We start from the raw sequence: 19673 nt of genomic DNA on the forward strand, positions 1-19673 counted from the left end.
AATAATATATTTTTATTTTGGGTGACATACTTTTAAAACTTCTATTTTGATATCTAAGATGTAAAATTTTGAACTTTTAAGTACTCGGGTAACAGATTGAAGCATTAACTGGTTACCATGTTCTTGTGGCGAGTGATGGGATGGAAAGGGTTGAATAACAAATAATACTGTATACCACATCACTCGTCACATCAGCATGGTAATCGGTTAATGGCTTAATCGTTTAATGCTTCAACCGGTTATCGGGGTATTTAAATGTTTAAAACTTTACATCTTAGGTACCAAAATGAAGTCCTGAAAGTACGTTATCCAAAATAAGAATAAAGTTAAAGTACGTTACTTTTTCATGCAATTTGTTTTTTTCCTTTTCTTTTCAAATATCGAAAATTTTACACCATGTAACAACCAACTATACATGATACCAATTAAATCGATACCAACTTTTTTTGGTTGATGCATGTTGGTACAGTTTTGTACGAACTAAAAGTTAAAGTTACAAATGTATGTATATTGCATCTTTACCAACAAGATTTAGATGCACTAAAAGCATCGAGTATCCAAATAACATGTTGATATGTGTAGTACCACTTATTAATTTTCATATAATACAATCATTAATTAATAATCTAATATGACGGAATATGGAGGTGTGAACGAGTTACTAAAATTGTAAGGGTTGAGCAGATGAATTCAGTCAAGTTCTATCTATCTATCCATATCATAATTTAGTAGAACTGAAAATAAGAACATTTAAAATTTAAAATTAAACTTTAAAATTAATAAATAATATAAAACATAAGTCAGTATGGTATTACCGTGGTATACGACTTTTAATACCACGTACCAATCAAGTTTAGATAGTTGGTACGGTACTACCAGTCAATTAGGTTGGTACCAACTGAATTGATACCAATTAAATTGGTACGGTTGATATATGATTCGGTTGGTTTGTCATGATACAAATTTGACACTCCTAGTGTTTGGTTCGTTAAAAATACGATTAGAGTGGTTTATAACATAACAATAAACCAAAGGGCCTTTGGCCTAGTGGTATCATAGCATTTGGAGTTTTAGGAGGTTATGGGTTCATACCTTACAATAGATGAAGAGAGTGTGTGAGTTTAATTGTTGCATTTATCGTATATAAATATTATATACTTAAAAAAACATAACAATAATCAAAATAAGTGAATAAGAAAACGATCGAGTCACATGTAACTTTTTATTAAAAATACGTATAAAATCACATGTAACTCAGGCACCATACTTTTGCATTGGCAATTAATACAAAGTTGATATGATTTTGGACGTGATTTCGCTATTTTCATATTTTTTTTATTAAAATAATATAATTTTTAAAGACCACCACAAAAACCATTTAATTGTTTAAAATTATTATAAAAAATAATTCAATTTTGTTAACACATTACATGTTTTCAATTGAATTTAATCAATGAAAATAATTAATTTTGAAAATTATAACAACTTTAGGTGCGATTTTTAAGATTTAATGACTAAATTGAAATAAAAATCTTTTTTATGGACAAATTGTATGAAAAAATATTGTACTTTAACTTGATTCATATTTTGGTAACGTTCTTTCAAAACTTTTATTTTGGTACCTAAGATGTAAAGTTTTTAAACATTGAAGTACTCGGGTAACCGTTTGAAGCATTAATCGGTTATCATGTTGATGTGACGAGTGATGTAGTATCCAACTCAATATTATTTGCTGACGTGGTTAGTGACATAATTTTTTTTTTCTAAAATTAGTCTTCATTCAAGTTAAAATACGTTACTTTTTTATGCAATTTTTCTTTTTTTTTCATTCAACAAATCATAATTAATTTTTAACAAAACTATAATTATGACTTCAGGTATTGTCAAAGCTTTTGTGGTAATGGAGATTCATCTACAATGACTCCAAACCGTTCATAGTCGTCCGGGGATCAATCAATGTACATAAATTGACCCGAAAACTCACGATTACCCAAAAAAAACTATAAAGTTGATACTTTAGAAAACAATTTATTTTGAGAGTTAATGTAGAAGGTTAATTAGCAATCTTTGCAAACTATGGAGGCCTCAATGTAAAAGAGTAAATTATATTTTTTTTGTAAGGGTGTCCGAGCCAAAACCCGACTAATCCCCGACAAATTTGGAGGCTAAACATGGCCCCACTTAAATGTCGCCAACACTCCCCTCCCAGGGCTCGAACTCGGATTCATGACTATGTCATTCTCAAGCCTTTACCACTAGGCTGGAAGGTCTTTAACATAAATAATATTTTTGTTTGTTATGGTTGTCACTCATTATAAGACATTGTTTGTTTTTTTTTTTAAACTTTTATTAGTTTTTTATGTCTGATTCCTTAAGAGGTAGGGTTAGACAATTTGTTTTTTCCAGTTTTCCAGAGGCAGTTATATTTTATTGTCCTCTTATCTGGTAAGAGGTAAACCAACCTCTTATTGTTCTTGAAACCTTTAGCAACAACGTTTCTCAATCGATCATTACCAAATTGATCCTCACATATCTCAATTGGAGTATTTTAATGAGATTTAAATATGTTAAACACCGTTAATGACATATTTTCATTTAAGTGAATGTTAATTATATAATTTAAATATAAATTTTGTAATGATGAGGAATAAATATGTGAAATTGTATAAATTTACTTATACATTCAACATTATGGTTTTCTAATCGGTAAAATAGACAATTTAAACAAATTCAGACAATAGTCAGTTTACAAAAACAAACAATCTTATTAATTCAGATTTCAGACTTTAGCACCACCTCTGAGTAATCAAAAGTGAGATAAGACTTCAGCACCTCTTAAAAAACAAACATCATCTAAGTCTATCTTTGTTTTGAAACAATTACACTTTTGATTATGGTGGTTGCGCCTTTGTTACACTATTAGTCACCGTCGTCATCATTTTGTTACACTTTTTATCCCTTTGACTAGCTTTTGTGAAGAAAAAAAGCCGGTTAATGTAAATACAGATTGTTCTTTTACCAAATCTTATGCCATTAATGCACCCCCATCCCAGTAGGTTATCCTAACTTCGAAGTTGATGTTCGTTGATTAACCTGACTTTCATGTTCGTCTAGACTGGTTTAGCTTTGATTTTATGTTCCCATGTTGACCCTTTGCTTGATTCCCTTTGCAGTTGCTTCTCCTTTTCCTCCCTCGTCAATTTAGGAACTCGGTTAGAACATCAACGGGGTTTTGCATGTGAAAAGCTCACGTTCTGTCACACAAGGACGATGGTCGAGATACAATTAAGCATGTTTATGTCTATGTGTTTGCTTTGACATAGACACAATTAAGAGAAAATGATAAAAAGACTAAAACACCCCTGAATGAACAAACTATTAACAAAAAGTTAGTTAAGTGGACCAAAAGTGTAACAAAGTATAACCAGAATTACTATAGTGACAAGATTTAAAAGTGGGTAGCAACGAAAAGGACCAAAAGTATAACAAAGTGGCAATTACAATGGTTAAAAGTGTAATTATTTCAAAACAATGACAAGATTTAACGGTGAATACCAACCAAAAGGACTAAAAGTATAACAAAATGACAATCACAATTGCTAAAAGTGTAACAATTTCAAAATAGCATCAGTGAAAAGGACCAAAATGTAAAAAGTAGCAATTACAATGGCTAAAAATGTAATTATCTCAAAACAGTGACAAGATTTAATACTTTGTAGCAACCAAAGGGACCAAAAGTGTAATTTACCCTTGTAAAAACAAATCCGACGTCGTTTCACCGACGAAACCGTTTCGAAATTATAGACATCCTCCTCCTCCCCTTCCTTATCTCCCCCTCCTCCTTCTCCATTGAAGAACATGAATACTTTATTGCAGACGTCTGTCTACAAACCGCCGTTGTCCAATTTCTTCTCCATCAATCCTACAATCCCTAGATTAAGTCCTCGATTTCGCGGCAAAACCTGCTTCAATATCCATGCATCTTCAAACGAATTAGGTACGAAAACGGTGGAGGATGAAGGCAAAGAAGAGTACCAGGAATCGATTGGAGTGACGAACAAGAGTTCAGTCGGAGCAACAACGAGCAGTGGAGCAATCGAGAAAGACCTAAAAAAGGTAACACAAATCCTCACTAAGCTTACAATTTGCTTCAAATCTTAGATGAGCAGTTATAAATTAGGAGTTGATTAACAGATTAACAATTATAGCGATCGTAATCAGCAGTCAAAGAAACTCTTCGGTAGTTCGGTTGCAGAAATCCTAAAAAGAAAACATTAAAGCATCTACAACTAAGCTAAAGTGGTAGATATTTTGGAGAGGAAATTGACTAGAATAGTTGTAATATCCAAATTCACTTTTTAGTTGGTATTGAATTTCAATTTAAGTCAAAGTTCACATCAGACAGGTTTTTGTTCTGTGTTGTCCTTTTTGTCTAATGTACCACCAAAAGCACCCTTAGGACCCCATAGGAAACACTATGTTAGGCGTTTGTGCAAGTATACCACCCGGAACCAACTGTGCTTATGGTCAGGTGTTAAGATCATGTAATGACACTTGCACAAAAGTGTTGTCTGCTCCGTGCACATACGATTCTTGCATAAATCACATATGCAATGACGATCCGCGTCTTATATTCAGGTTTTCTCCCCCTCTAACAGGTCGTTCAGAAAACCGCTGCAACGTTTGCACCGAGGGCGTCGACGGCTTCAAAGAACCCAGCGGTACCGGGAACAACGTTATACACGGTTTTTGAGGTTCAAGCCTATGCATCAATGTTGGTGGGTGGAGCTCTCTCTTTTAACCTCATATTCCCTTCAAATGAACCTGATATATGGAGATTAATGGGGATGTGGTCAATCTGGATGTTCAGTAAGTACTACCACTCTGATCTCATCATATATCTTCACCAAAATCTTTCTTTCTATATGCACACAAGTTTTTACTGTTTTTTTTGGTAACCATGGATAAAGATGCACAAAAAAGCCGAAGCCTGGTCTGGAAGAGCCTGGAAAATTTTTGGTTTGAAAAGATCTCATCCGACCCTTTTTCAACCCCAAAGGGACTTAAAAAACCCAGAACCTTTTTATTGCTCACTGAAAACTGGCTTGGAAGGCTCGGGCCCAGGCCCAAAAAAGCCCAGACCTTGTATATCTCTAACTGTGGGTGTCTAGACTAGCTCATGGGGGTCTCGACTAATCCCCTGGCCTGGAGAAGCCCAGTTAAGCCCGAAAAAACCCTGGCCTAAAAAAGTCGAATCGGGCCTTTTTCAACCCCAAAGCCTGGCCCGTGCTTCAAAAAGCTTGTGGGGCCTCGACTAATCCCTTGATTCCTTTCTTCAAGCTTGATTATGTATGAAAAGAGAGATTTTTTATTTTTGGTATGGAGCTAATAATAACACTTCAATCCTTATTTAAGATAAATTCATTGCATTAGTTACTTGTTCTTTTTGCTCTCAAACATGTACTCTTATGAGAGTTTAACACCGACTTGAGGAGAAGAGAATCTTGACACCTCATGCTTAATATAAAAGAATCTTGACACGTCATTCTTCTAGCTTTTATTTGTCATTCTTCTAGCTTTTATTTGTCATGCTTCTAACTTTTGATTGTCATCATGAATTTTACCAATTCATAACTAGCTTGCTTTGTTATGCTTAGTAGACTTACTTAGTCATACTTCTAGCCCTTACTACAATTCATCACTTTAGGTTTGATTTTTCATGCTTTGCCTTGTAAGCTACTTATAATTGATAAGTATGGAATCTAAGGATGCTTCAGCTGCTGGAGTATTTTGCATAATTATAACCCTTGTATTTAAGGCTTAAAACATAAATGTTTAACTTAATATAAAAGTAGGGTGTTACAACGGTCATGCAAACCCTGGGCCCAAATGTCCGGATCTTGTGCATCTCTAACTGTGAGTGTCTAGACCAGTTTGTAGGGCTTCGACTAATCCCCTGATGTCTTGAAGCTAATAGTATGCAAACCCCCTCAAGGTCCTTGGCCCGAGGAGATTTGAATTGGTGACATCGAGTTGAGCAACCCTAACGATTATAAGGTTATAGTTTAATAGGAACGTCATGTTAAAAAAGCTTTTACGGTTTTACAGCTATTCCTTCCCTTCGTGCACGAGACTGCTCAAAGAATGAAAAGGAAGCTCTCAATTATCTGTTTCTCCTTGTTCCGTTGCTGAATGTCACAATCCCGTTTTTCTTGAAATCTTTCGCGCTCGTCTGGTCTGCAGATACTATGGCTTTTTTCGCTATGTATGCATGGAAGGTAGTATTTCTTGCACTTCATCGGCCTTGCTTCTCTTCATTAACTTGTATTAGTTGTCTATATAAAAAAAAAAGAACTTGTACTAGTTGGGTACCCGTGCTTAGAGATGCACAAAAAACCCCAAGCTCGGTTCAGGTCCGACCCAATCCCGGCTCGAAAAATCCTAGGCTTAGTGAGCTCAAAGCCTGATCAGGCCGGAATTTTGGGGAAGCTTGGGCCTTTTTTTGTGCTTGCTGAAAAAAGATTTGGCCCGGCCTTGTGCATCTCTTCACCGTGCTATAAAGTGGGATGTAAAACTAGATATGCATGAGGTTCAGGCCTTGTGTCCGTTTTCCGGGCCCAAAAACAAGACAGGTCCAGCTTTTTCTGGATTTGTTAGACCAGGGCATTTGAAAAAAACTTGGCCCGCTCCGGCTTTTAGGCATGACTTGGGCCTGGGCTTTGAACTTGCTAGGTCTGGGCTTCAGGTTTTTTGTGCGTGTAAAACTAAGATTTAACTCATCTTTCTGTACTCCATTTAAGTGCATTTGATTGGGGCATTTTGAAACCGAAATCTTGTGCTCCTTTTATAGGCATCAAACTTACTCTGCTTATACGTGAGACATGTTTTCGGCCAAAATATTTTAACGAACCATATCTCTTAATACGTTAATGATTTGTACTTGAACGTCGATAAATGTTGTAATCTTGAAGTTTAAATGATTTATCTAAAGGCCTGTTTGGTCTGCTCGATTTGAAATGGAATTACATTTCAATACTACGTTTGGTTTAAAGGGATTTATTTGTAATAATGTTTTAAAATATGTTGAAAACATTCGTTTTGTAATTATCGGTGAAAAAAATGCAATTTAATTATTTTTATAATTTATTTTATAAATTATCTATAAAGAATGAAATTGTTTTGATGTTTTGTGCAGCTTGGATGGCTACAGAAAACTGATTAGGTCATGCTGCGAAGATCTTTATGCAGAAAAACTAATTGGGGTTTTGGAATTTTTATAGTTTATCCAAGTACAAAAGGTCTGTTTACAATAGGTAGGAAAATGTATATCCTATTTTTGTATGTATGTTCACAATGTGTTTAAAATTAGCGATGAAATTTATACCTTTTGTGATCCACAATACAAATGGACTCTTGGCAGATTTTGGTTCACGGAACGAAACTTGGTGGAATTGGAATCTATTCAAAAAATTTGACTTAGAAGAATTGAAACTTGACTAAACGTTTGGTTGATTGGAAGGAATTTGCATATGTCAGGAGTGAGGCTGGTGGCTGTGATGATGACGCTAGTGGTGTGATGGTATAGAGACAGGGAGTGTGGGGTGGGATCTCATTTTATAATACCTCGAGAGCTAATTAAACTATTTTAGTAAAATTAAGGTGGGGGGTTAAGTGGATGTGGTGAATAATAATGGCATTGTGTGATGGAACGATGATCTTAATTGACGGTAGTGAGAGTGGTGGTGATGGTGTCGGTTAAATTAGATGTAGAGGCCATTTTAGTCTTTCTAGCACTAAATCATATACTTTGTTATATCTATCATCAAAATGTAACTCAAATCCTTCGCATATACCAAGGAATGGTCAAATCCCTCGACCATGGAATTCGATGGAATCTGATCAATTCATTCTGCGAACCAAAGAACCTGCTAAAATTTAGATATGGAATGGAATCAAATGGCTTTTAATGTAACCACTTGTTTGCGAGCTCGGAATTCATCGTCTCTTTTCTTTTCCCAAAGAATGGTGGAATCCACAACCATGGAACCACCATTAACTGTTAACTAACAGTGATTTACCTTTTCATGACAGTCGTGGGACCGGTGCAGTGAGGTGTTCGAAAGGGTGGTGTACATCTTTTTATAAGGTTCAGGCTAGGGATAGTGATTTGCCCCGACCCAATGGGGAACCCGGTTCACCCAACCCGACGGGGATGGGGATTCCCCGCTAAAACAGGTCCCCGGGTCCTGGGATCCACGGTAGACTCAAATTAATGGATATTCTTAATGGGGTTTGACCGGAGATTGATAAAGGTTTGACCGGAGACGGGATGTTAATCCCCGTACCCGCCGGGGACCGGGGCCAAAGAATGTTACTACAAACCGAGGTCGGGGATTACAAAACTCTCCCCATCCCCGCCCCGTTGCCATACCTAGTTCAGGCCACATCAAGAGGAGTAAAAGGTAACTTTGGAGACCATTAATCTCGATAAATCAAATGGCCATATTACAAGTTTGAAGTTGTCATGCATCCTTAGTTTTAGGGGCCGTTTACCAAAATGCTTATTGGTTAGATTTTTGGCTATCAAAATGGCCGCAACAACTTTACCCTGTAAGCGCTTACTGGTAAGAGTTGTTACCCTCACTTATAAGGTAAGACTCTGGTTTTTTGCCTTACCTCTTACCGGGTAAGATTCTTAATCCTTGTCATATTAATGCAGTAAGATAGTGACTCCCCTTACTCTCAAATTAATCATGCTCTTGTCCAAGCTAATTCACTAGAAAATGACGTTTTCTAGAACCTGATCGTTAAGACAGGATACCAATACGATGTGGATCGAATGTTTGAGACTTGAAGTAAAAAAACCTAAAGCCCAATATTTGGAGCATGGTTGGAGCAACAAACTATTGATCGCCAAATAAAGGTGAGGCTTTGAGGCTCTTCCTCCCATAGATCACTGGTTCAAGTATTCTCAAGGCCGTTGAGGATTTTCTTCTCCAGGGTCTCTCATGGGATCAGTCAAGATGCGTTCGAGTTGTCCAAAACAATCATGGTTACCCAAAATAAAAATACTCAAGTCACCTATAACAAACGGGAATTCATTTGGTCCCTTACCGACTCCTAAAGAGGGTCTTTAGTAATAGACAATATTCCGGACTAAAGGGCCGTTTACCAACACAAATTAGGTAGGTGCTAACAGGTAAAGAATGTGGTACGGGTAAGAGGTTCGGTTTGGGTAAGCACCGGTTGAAAATGTTTGTTTATTTTGTCATAAGTGCTTACCAATAAAATACATTTTATCATCTTGTGCTGACCCGGCAAGTGAAATAATAAGGTTGGCCAGGTACGTTCTTGTTCAATGCCATCGGTCAGATCAGTCGTTTTAGGTAAACTAGCTGATGCCAATTGAGTAAGCAGTCCTGACGGAATTAATACCGGCAAACCAGTAGGTAAACAGACCCTAAGACGTAGAAATAGAAGGTAAACAACTAGTAAAGGCTTTTAACTCCATACCGCTAGTACATTTTGTCTCTCTCAACCAAACTTTATCTCCATTGTGCTTATTCTAGCAAGCGAGGCGAATAAAATAAAATTCCCTCAGTATTCGTTTTCTGCATATAGACTGAAGAAGCAGAATCTAACATCAATCATTGAATAATTAAATGGTCGAATGGGGGAGAAAGAACAGTAACTCTACTTTTTCAGAGTGCTAAAAAAGGTTTCTTCTCTCTGGGATATGACGCCACGGCCATCATGAGGAAGTAAATTGCTAGTCCCAGGGGTGGGTGGTGCTTGGAGTCGAACTCTAGGTCTTACTTATTCTGCAAGGATGCCCACCTCCTCGCCTGCTAGGCATGGTGATTTGCCTTGTCCCATTAGGGAACCCTGTTCACCATCTGAATGTAGATAACCATTGCTTCAAACTTTCACTAGCAGTAGAAGTCTCTTCTCTGAATTTAGAGTCTAGTTCTATAGATATGCATGGACCACAGGACCAGTACTGAAAATGTGGTTTGCTACGGTCTTCGTCTAGTCCATTTGGTTTGATTTTCTAATTTTCATAAAAACCCTTGTACCGGTAGGACCGGTGGTCTGGTTTGGTTCAGCCTGATGACGTCATGGTCTGGTCAGGGACCAGTCCAATCTAGACCGAAAGGTCTGGTATTTATGCCCATCTCTAGTATTTTACACATATGGTTCTCATCCTTTGCCTAAGGGCGTCCTTCCTTCCATTGATGTTGAAAGATGCAAATACTCGGGCAAAAAAAGTTCTACCAAGTAATAGTATGCATGCATGAAACTGGGAGCCAAGAAAATATACACAGAAACATCAATGCAATCTTAACTTCTTCAACCTGTTTTCGACATTGGTTTGCATGTTTGGTTGCTAATTGCTAACTAATCATTCTTTCTGTCATCAAATTATGAAAAAACTAATACATGAGAGATAAAAGTTGATTAATTTAGGGTAGAATATATTAGCTAACCTCATTGTAGTTTGCTTGTGAAGGCTCCATTTTACAACAAAACTCCGCCTTGTGCTGGCATGATCGGTACTACAAGTACTCTTCATCACTGTCCTCATCGTAATCAGAATCCGATTCTTCATTTCTGGGTTCCATCAGAGTATTCATGTCGAATGATGAATCATCTTCCATTTCCTCCATGTCTATCGTGTCATAATTCATCCTTTGCTCAAATTTCGCATCAGAACAGTTAAGAAGCCATGCAAGAGAGCATTTAAGTCCCTTCTTTGCAACCATCCGATGCCTTGGTCTTATGGTTGACTCCAAACCATAAGTAAAGAACGCTGGGAAATCAACTAACTCATCCAACTCCCTTCCCATCTTGCTTTGGAAATAATCGAAGTTGAGTTTCATTATATCCATATTCAAAGCAAGCAATTGTGGACACCCAACAACCATCTTTCTCACTTGATCTAAAGAGAAGCCACAACTTTTCAGAAAGTCCACATGCTTCACGACCGGTGTGTTGCTCAGACTTACAATCTGTGGCATTTTTTCTACAACTTTCCCAAAATCTTCCGGGCTGAAATCAACTACGGAGTTGAGGAAGCTTTGCTGTTTAAGTAGCCTTGCTCCAAGGTCCAGTCCTATAATTTCAGGATATTGTGCAATTACAGATGAAATAGATGTCATTCTGACACCAAATTCTGTTAAAAACTTGACATTTGGTTTAACTTTCTCTTCCAATCCAAACCCAAGAATGTGAGGTCGTTCTTCTATCAATCTGGCCACAGCTAGCATCGGTATTCCCAAACTTTCCAGATATTCAACGAAAGGTTTGATCACTTTCCCCACTCTCATTCCCAGAATTTCTGGATATCTAGTTAAAATCCCACCAATTTCTCTTCTTGCCACTCCAATTCCAACCAAATAAGCCACAGATGTGCTCATTGTCCCCTCAAGCTTGTATCCCAATACCTCCGGATACTTCTCAAGAACTCGAGGAATGTTGTTTGGTTTGATATCCATGCCTTCGAGATGTTTAACAACAGGTGCAAGGTCCACAACAACACTGGCATGAAGAACTTGAGGGTATCGTCTCAAAAACTCAGTCAAAGTGGATCTCCTAACACCCAATTTACCCAGATAATCAAGGACAGGGATCATGTTTTTCTTGACACTACAGCCAAGAACAAGAGGATAATTATTTATGTCTTCAATTGTTAACCCTAGGGTGTGAAGAAAATCCACACGCTCCTTCATAACATCAACTGTCACAGGAAGCTCCAAACCATCAAGCTCATCTGGTTCAATACCAATACCTCTCAAAAAATCATAAACACGGGCTCGAGTTGCAATCCTCTCATTCTTCATTTCTAGTAAACTAGCACGACCATATAATGATGAGGATCCTCCTTGTTTTCTACTCCTACGAACAGATTCCGACTTGGAAGTTGACGAACCTACTGAATTAGATGCATATGGTCTACTGGCAACAGAACATTGCAAATTCCCGACTAAATTAATCCTCTTCTGGTAATTACTTGAAACCACTAAGGTTGATGCAGTAGCTGTTAGGGTTTTGCAAAACATAAGGGCGGATAGATCATGATTCACGAGCAATATACTTGATTTTGGAATACAATTATAGCCTATAATCTTCATGTTTGCTGAACCTTGCACATCCGAATCAATCTGCACCCTAAAAATTGCAAAAATTAGAAGCGTTGGGCTTCAAACGAGTACATCAAAAGCATCTGGCTGGCTTGGAACCAATATACAAACAACAAAAAGATCAATTCAAGGTCCATTGTGTACAATAAACATCGAACTGTAACAATTTACGACACCAATTATGATAATACCTGCAAGTACGTTACAGTTATGCTTTTCATTCTTTTCTATTTCAGTTCCAAATTGCTAGTAAACAGAGATATTAGGCATCAATATAAACGGGGAAACAAAACCCTAGGGATAATCACTGACAACAGGATGAGAAAGTCGAACTGCGCATTGAACATACAGAAATCTACGATTATTTTGTTCATACATGAATAAGTTTAGAAATTGAGCTACAAAATGAAAACAGACGGAGGAATCATGAGAAGGACTTACCGGTTAGACAGGAAGAAACCGCCGGTGAGCGGAGGAGCGCTGCTGGTTGGATTTGCGATACTTCAAGTGTGTTGGTCTGTTGGATACCGGATATTTCCACCATATTATAATGCAACTTAATTGTGGATTTAGCCCCTATTCTATGGTTGTATTCTATTTTAGCCCCTATTCTATGGTTGTATTCTATTTTAGCCCCTATTCTATGGTTGTATTCTATTTTAACCCCTATTCTATGGTTGTATGCCATTTTAGCCCCTATTCTATGGTTGTATNCCCCTATTCTATGGTTGTATGCCATTTTAGCCCCTATTCTATGGTTGTATTCTATTTTAGCCCCTATCCCATCTAGAAATGCACAAAAAGCCTCGACTAAAAAGCTTGAGTCATACCAGCCCTAAAAGCTCGATCATGAAATGTTGTTTTCCAAGAGCTTGCAAAATTGGCTTTAAAAACCTAATAAGTCCTATTTTCACACCCAAAAACCCGAGCCAGACTCGTTTTTGCTTATAGAAAATACGTTTGAAAGACCTATGCCTAAAAAAGTTCGAGCAATCTGCATCACTAGTTGAGTCCAAGTACCAAGCCGACAAAACAGTTTTGATTTCTTTTGGTATCATAAACAAGACAAACCGCACATAACTTGGAATCGAATGATGGTTACCATCTCAAAAAAAAGCAAAAAGATAACCAAAAAAAATTGTACTATCATAAAAGAATTACAATAACTTTGTACATTAATTTTAGTCTTATTACAATAATGTACTTTTAATTAGAATTACTTTGGAAAATTTACCTATTTTGCTACAGGGTAGGGTTTTGGTTAGAAAGAAAGTTAAGATAAGAAACATAAAAAAGACCTTCACCCTTGAATACACATTATAATGAGATGCACCGGATCAATCCCCATAACAAGAGCGATTCATGAATGAGTTTAAAATTAAATGTAATCAAGGGTCCAGGTACCTTCTTAAACTTCTGTATCTAAAAATAAATAAAAAATACAATACTACGATAAAAAAATATATATGGAAGTAATTGCTATTTTATGCATTAAGCACAAGAAAACAAAATTACTAAACCAAACCATGAAACCAATTAAAATTGAAGTTATAACACAACAAATCCCTCACTTCTAATACAAAATCCCTTTCTATCATGACTACAAACTATTTTTACTTTTCTGGCCAACTACAAATACATCTCTGATCCAACCAAAACTCGAATTCACCGTTTCCTTCGGGTCGACGAGTTTCTTCGTTCAGCTTCCCGTTCAGCAACCAAAACAGAAAATTCGGCACCAAGCATCTCATGGATGTCGAGACCCTTAGATATACTCAGATCAACAACATCCAGAATCACATCTATGGTAATACTAAATCCCAATGTAGACAAAACCCGAATAGCATTTGCAATCCTGCATATGTTTTGTCGGGTTTCGAGTGGGGTGTAAGTTTGTTCTTCTTCTTCAAGGCTCATTGAGGTTTTGGATTTGTTGTTTTGTGGGTCAGGTTTAATGGGTTCTTCTTCTATCATGTTATCTTTGGTTTCAACGTGCTCGCCGACCCAGATGAATCCGTTACAGCCAAGGATTAAGTCGATTCCGTATTGATCTAGGTGGTGGAAATGTTGTTTGCGCCTCTTTATTAGATACGGAGATATTGTGAGCATTTGACCCCTTTCTAGCTGCGTAAAAGAATTTAGTATCATTAATAAAACTGAACCAAACGAACCTGTATATCCCATACAGAGCTTGGGATCACAAATTAAACCACGCAAACAAACATAGTACATCGCACCCGAAGGTAGGGTTTGGTGGGGAAAGATGTAGGCAGACCTTACATCTGTCTCACGAGACAAGGTTGTTTCCGAGAAGACCCCCCCTGCCAAAACTTGAGTCCCGTTTGGTTTCCCGAATTTGGAGAGATTTGGAATTGAATTTCATTTCAATCCTATATTTGGTTTGAAGGAATATTTGAATTTGAAATCCCGGGATTTAATTGAAATCTCACAAACAGTGGGATTTGGAAATCCCATAGGGGTACTTGGTATTTTGTAGGATTTCATAGAATTTGTTTGTAATAATATTTTAAAATATGTTCAAAACATATGTTTTGTAATAATCAATTAATAAAAAAGTAATTTAATTATTTTTATAAATTTCTATTAATTATTTACAAAGAATGGAATACAATCAAATCCATTGTATTTCAAATCCATTCCAATCCCATGTTTGGTTTGTTGGATTGTCCGGATTTGAAATCCTATGATTTAATTGATATCCTTCAAATATAGGATTTTGAAATCCTTAGGGAGTGCTCGGGATTTCTTAGGATTTCGTAGAATTGTATGCAATAAAGTTTTAAAAAATGTTAAAAATATTTGTTTTGCAATAATCAATAAATAAAAATATAATTCAATTATTTATAATTTTTTCTATAAATAATGAAGTCCAATTCCATTCCAAATCCTACACAACAATGATTTCAAATCCCTCCAAATCCAAATCCCTCCATGAAATCCAAATCTCTTGAAAACAATCATGTAAACCAAACGGACCCTGAACATTCCAAATCCTACAAACCAAACACACCAAAGATTCCAAATCCTTCCGATCCAAAATCCTCCCAAATCCAAATCCCTCACAAAGATTCCATCAAAGTAATGCTAGATCATAGAAGAAAATAAAGAAATAGAAAAACAAGCATATTTACTATTGCGTACAAAATAGTCTTTCAACAAAGATCATAAAAGATTTAAAATTTATAATTATAAAGTAAACAATCTTAAAAGGGTGTGTTTGGTACGCACACGAGACTGGACGAGCTTTGACGAACAAGAGGGGGGTATCAAGTGAATGAATTGTGGGAGGTTTTACCATTTTAGGATTGTAATTTGACATGAGTAATTTAGTAATTCACCAAACCTGTCACATCTTCCTGATTTTTGTTCCACCTATTTTGGTGGGACAAAAAGGTATTTTTTTTCCCACTCAGTCTTGTCCAGTCCCGGTCTAATTGTCACATCTTCCTATATCGTACAGTGTGCCAAACGCACCCCAAACAAATAAACAACGGCTCTAGGTAAACAATATAATGACTGACACTAAATATGAGAACATTTCCGTGCTTGTAGCACAAGAACTCGTTACAAAAGATTGCTAACAGCCGTGAAAGTTAAATGCTCATTGCGGTTTGCAAATAACAGGTTTTTCAAGTTGACATCAGCATTGTGAGACTTAACCAATGAAAGTGGTTTTTTTTCTCGTGTTTTTACTCATCTGCGAGTCTTATTTTTCATTTTTTTATAAATGTGTTGCATTGCAATCTAGTGGCCGAATTCCCATGGGGTGGGGTGTAGAGGGGGAGTGGATTACTTATAACAGGCTGGGTGTAGAACATGAATTGAACATCATCTACTTCGGTACACTGTGGGTGGTGTGAGCTTGCAAATGAGCACTTGCGTTTGTTCTCTTGGGGTGCGTTTGGTACATAAATGGGACTGGACATGACTTAGACGTGGCAGGACCGGACGGGTGAAAGTGAGGTCGGTGGGCAAAGAATTATGCGAAGGTTTTAGGGTTATAATTTGATACGGCTAGTTTAGTAATTTGCCAAACTAGTCGTCTTTCCCTGATTTTTTGTTCCACCTATTTTGCTGGGACAACAAAAATGTATTTTTGTCCCACTCGGTCCTGTCCTGTCCTGTCCCATTCTAATCGCTCCAAAGTGGGACAAGAAGTTTTTTGTCTTGTCATGTCCCATCCTCTAACGTACCAAATGCACCCTTGATTTACATTTACAACAATATGCAAGTCTGTATATGCAAGCGATAAGAAAAGACCACATAAGCATAACATGACCACATAGGTTAGAGTAAGGCAAGCCAAACCTTTCCATACTTCTGACTCCTTGCTTGCAGTTGCAGACTCCCATCACGCATGAAATCACGGACTTCAGCCTAGAAGAACAAAATGGAGCACATGATTTATGTAGTATAAATATTTTCTAACATTGGTGTCCGCATGTAAACTTAACTTATGCCACCCCCACCCTAAATCTTAAGTAAGCCACATGTAAGAGAATGAAAATGCAAGGTTAAGAACGGTCCTAGAATAAATTACGCACGCATTTTAGATGCTATTTGCCAAATAATGACTTGTTATAACGAAGAACAATATAGAATCTGATGTCAACTTTAATTTGCACAACAAACCATCCAAAGGGATACTAGACTAGTTTCAGCGCAGAGGTTATGAACTTACACAGATGACATCATCATCTTCAAAAATGCTACGCATATTGAGCTCATCCACTGCAGTTCGCCGCCTCTAGCAATTTAAGAATAAATGAGATGGAGAAATCACACCAATCCAGACAAGTTTAGAGATAACAATTGAATCAGAGTTAATATATACTCCTTGTGAAGAGTTAAGCCAATAACATACACCTTACTGATAATACGATAGACGAATAAATAAAAATGCAGAATGCACTAAAGGCGAACATGCCCAACTGCTCGCTCATTCAAGGTCGACACTCTGCATTCAAATGGTTGCAATTTAACGTTTCATATATACTGACTTTTTCCGTTACAGAAGTTATTTCATTGTTCAAGAAGTATTTGGAACAATAACATTACAGAAGTTATTCAAAGAATCCATGTACAATTCTTCTTAGTTAAACAGATTTTTACAACTGAAGTTCGATACTCCCTCCATCCCAAAAAAATGGACTATTTTCTATTTAGGGTTGTCCTCAAACACATGCAATGCCTCTTTTATTGAAAAAAAAAACAATCCAAATTTACCTATCTGCCCATCATCAATCATTATAAGATATTTATGGCGTTGATTGTGGCCCATACGTTTCTGAAATTTCATCTTGTTGGTATTTTAGGTATTTTATTACTAGTCAAATAAAATTATAAAATTACATGCCAAGTCATGCATTGCATTTTTTAGGGGGACAGGGAGTTGTGTTCTTTATTAGTAATGGAAATATTTTCAACTTCAAGACCAAAAGATTTATTGATAAGTTGTAGATCCCTAGAAATGTGTGGTATAATATATATAAATAGATATACATATATATATATATATACATCTGCTTTGAGTAAGGCAAAGTATGGTGGCATTAAAAATAATGTGCCAACTAGATCCCATGCTAGATATATGCCAGCCCAGCACAAATTCTAGGGCATCATAAAAGTACAAAATTTAACCTTCACATGTGGTCAGAATCTCATCCCTGCTCTCACTTTCCAACAATGTGTTGACTATCTACTCAGTTGTACAACTGTTTGTTCAATTATTAACAGTGACATGTAATATCCATGAGATGGTAATTATGCTTCTCAGCATGTTCAAGGTCACTTTTGTGTCATTCGTATAGATTAGAACTTTATGTTGACTACAATACATGTTGAGAATTTTGTTCTTTAGAATAGCCTGTAGAATAGCATACATGAATCAAAGATATTGATGCAAGCGATTGGAAGCTAAAAGTTGGCGACACGGCTAGTGTTTTAAATGTGACTCCAGCCAACCATCCAGCTCAGAATTATATTATTGATGAAAATCCATTGTATACGAGTCATTTATTGATACGCCATGGTGATAGATATACCTGGATGCCATCAGGCAAATTCATTGAAGAAAGCATCAACACTGCATCTTGGCTAAAATTAATCTCCAACCTCCACCGCTTTGGAGCAACCTTCACATATATCAAGAAAAAAAACTCCCTTTACCATAATTGATCTTAGCTATCAACTAGTCACTGATCAAATTAGCAAAAAAATGATTACCACACTCCTAGTCCTTGCTTGTGTAAAACTTTTTTTAAGTATATAATATTTACATACAACATATATTCACAAACATTCCTCACCTTCGGTGAGGTTTGAAAGGCTGGGCTCTACCCGTAACCGGGTTACCAACGACCCTTTCTAAGCTCACTAAATGTTAAAAGATAACTGCTAAACAATTTCCTTTTTTCCAGTTGAGAAGAAGGTCATATACAGCCAGATTAAGATATTGGTATAGCTATATCATAAAAGTCAAGAGAAGTAGGAAATCCAGTTGTCACTTGCCTCAATAACGCGGCCTACTATGATATCACCAACCTCAGGCTTATACCTACATCATTTTCAGATCCAGCATTTAGCTTCAACTCTATCAAGATCACTTTAGAGTGATATAAGGAAACACACATTCAGATAAAGAAATGACCGATGACCTGGCTCTTAAAGTGCGAACATAAACCAGTTTATTTACACGCTCGATTACTCCACACACAGTTGCCACAACTTCACCCTCAAGCTCTGTCGTCCCATGGCCTCTAAAAGATCACAACAGTATTAGAAATTGGAAAGAGAAACACAATTACCCAATTCTGTAACTATAATTGTAGCCAAATCAGTTCAAAAGTTAAACGTTCCTGTTCCAAAACTTGAATTATATTACAATGATTACGAATGAAAATGGATAGGGTTTTTCATTACAAAATTGGTTCTCCTTGCTAATAACTTTCTACATCATTACTCGAAGTCAGAAATCAAAAAACAGAAAGAAAAAAAAATATTTCAAGATAATTAGGGTTTAGGATTACTTGAGGACGCCATCTTCTTGGTTAACGGGAATGGTATCGGCAACGGTGACAGAAGAATTAGAATTAATTCCCGATGAGAGAGTTTCCAAAAGTTCAAGTGCTCTTTGCAGCCTCAATTTTTGCGTTTGATTCAATGACATCTCCATACCTCTCATCTCTGTAATTTTTCTTCGATCTGTATGAAGAGAAGAGATGCATAAACCCTAAACCTTGTTTTTTCCGGTTGCAGAAAACCCTAATGTTTGAATAGGCCCAAATGTTTAAACGCTATTTGGTTACGACCCGCACCCGGATCCGAATTCTTGATGAATACCTTTTTCCTTTTTTTGAAATTATTTTTCTAGCAATCACATAAATGGTGCAATTTACCATTTTGTCCTTGTGCTACTGTGTCATCTTTCTTAAACCATCTCTTAGGGTGCGTTTGGTTTGCAGGAATGAAATGGATTTGGGGGGATTTGGATTTTAAATTCATTCCAATCCT

At 36.7% G+C, this 19673-nt stretch overlaps 3 protein-coding genes across 4 annotated transcripts; 1 reads left to right on the plus strand and 2 right to left on the minus strand.

Moving 5' to 3' along the window:
- Positions 1–3739: 3739 nt before the first annotated feature.
- LOC112518398 lies at positions 3740–7419 on the plus strand. The gene is made up of 4 exons (XM_025126072.1): positions 3740–4116; positions 4659–4869; positions 6109–6278; positions 7196–7419. The coding sequence occupies exons 1-4, from the start codon at positions 3859–3861 to the stop codon at positions 7220–7222; spliced, it is 666 nt and encodes a 221-aa protein (XP_024981840.1). The 5' UTR covers positions 3740–3858; the 3' UTR covers positions 7223–7419.
- A 2899-nt stretch (positions 7420–10318) lies between these two features.
- Positions 10319–12659, minus strand: LOC112517946 (transcription termination factor MTERF4, chloroplastic). Of its 2 annotated transcripts, none has more exons than XM_025125381.1 (2): positions 12582–12659; positions 10319–12168 (listed from the first exon to the last, which is right to left on the minus strand). In XM_025125381.1, exon 2 carries the CDS (start codon positions 12129–12131, stop codon positions 10557–10559), a length of 1575 nt encoding a protein of 524 aa, XP_024981149.1. In that variant the 5' UTR covers positions 12132–12168; positions 12582–12659; the 3' UTR covers positions 10319–10556. The 2 variants fall into 2 exon arrangements, with proteins under 2 accessions (XP_024981149.1, XP_024981150.1); XM_025125382.1 differs by having other exon boundaries at positions 10319–12161; positions 12582–12646.
- Positions 12660–13651: 992 nt separating this feature from the next.
- LOC112517645 (exosome complex component RRP4 homolog) lies at positions 13652–19393 on the minus strand. Its single transcript, XM_025125007.1, has 7 exons — positions 19190–19393; positions 18818–18919; positions 18672–18717; positions 18206–18295; positions 16843–16908; positions 16470–16538; positions 13652–14264 (listed from the first exon to the last, which is right to left on the minus strand). Exons 1-7 carry the CDS (start codon positions 19342–19344, stop codon positions 13806–13808), a joined length of 987 nt encoding a protein of 328 aa, XP_024980775.1. The 5' UTR covers positions 19345–19393; the 3' UTR covers positions 13652–13805.
- Between the last annotated feature and the right edge of the window lie 280 nt (positions 19394–19673).

The sequence above is a fragment of the Cynara cardunculus genome, assembly GCF_001531365.2.
Source record: "Cynara cardunculus var. scolymus isolate 2C chromosome LG 9, CcrdV1, whole genome shotgun sequence".
Classification (NCBI taxonomy): Eukaryota; Viridiplantae; Streptophyta; class Magnoliopsida; order Asterales; family Asteraceae; genus Cynara; species Cynara cardunculus.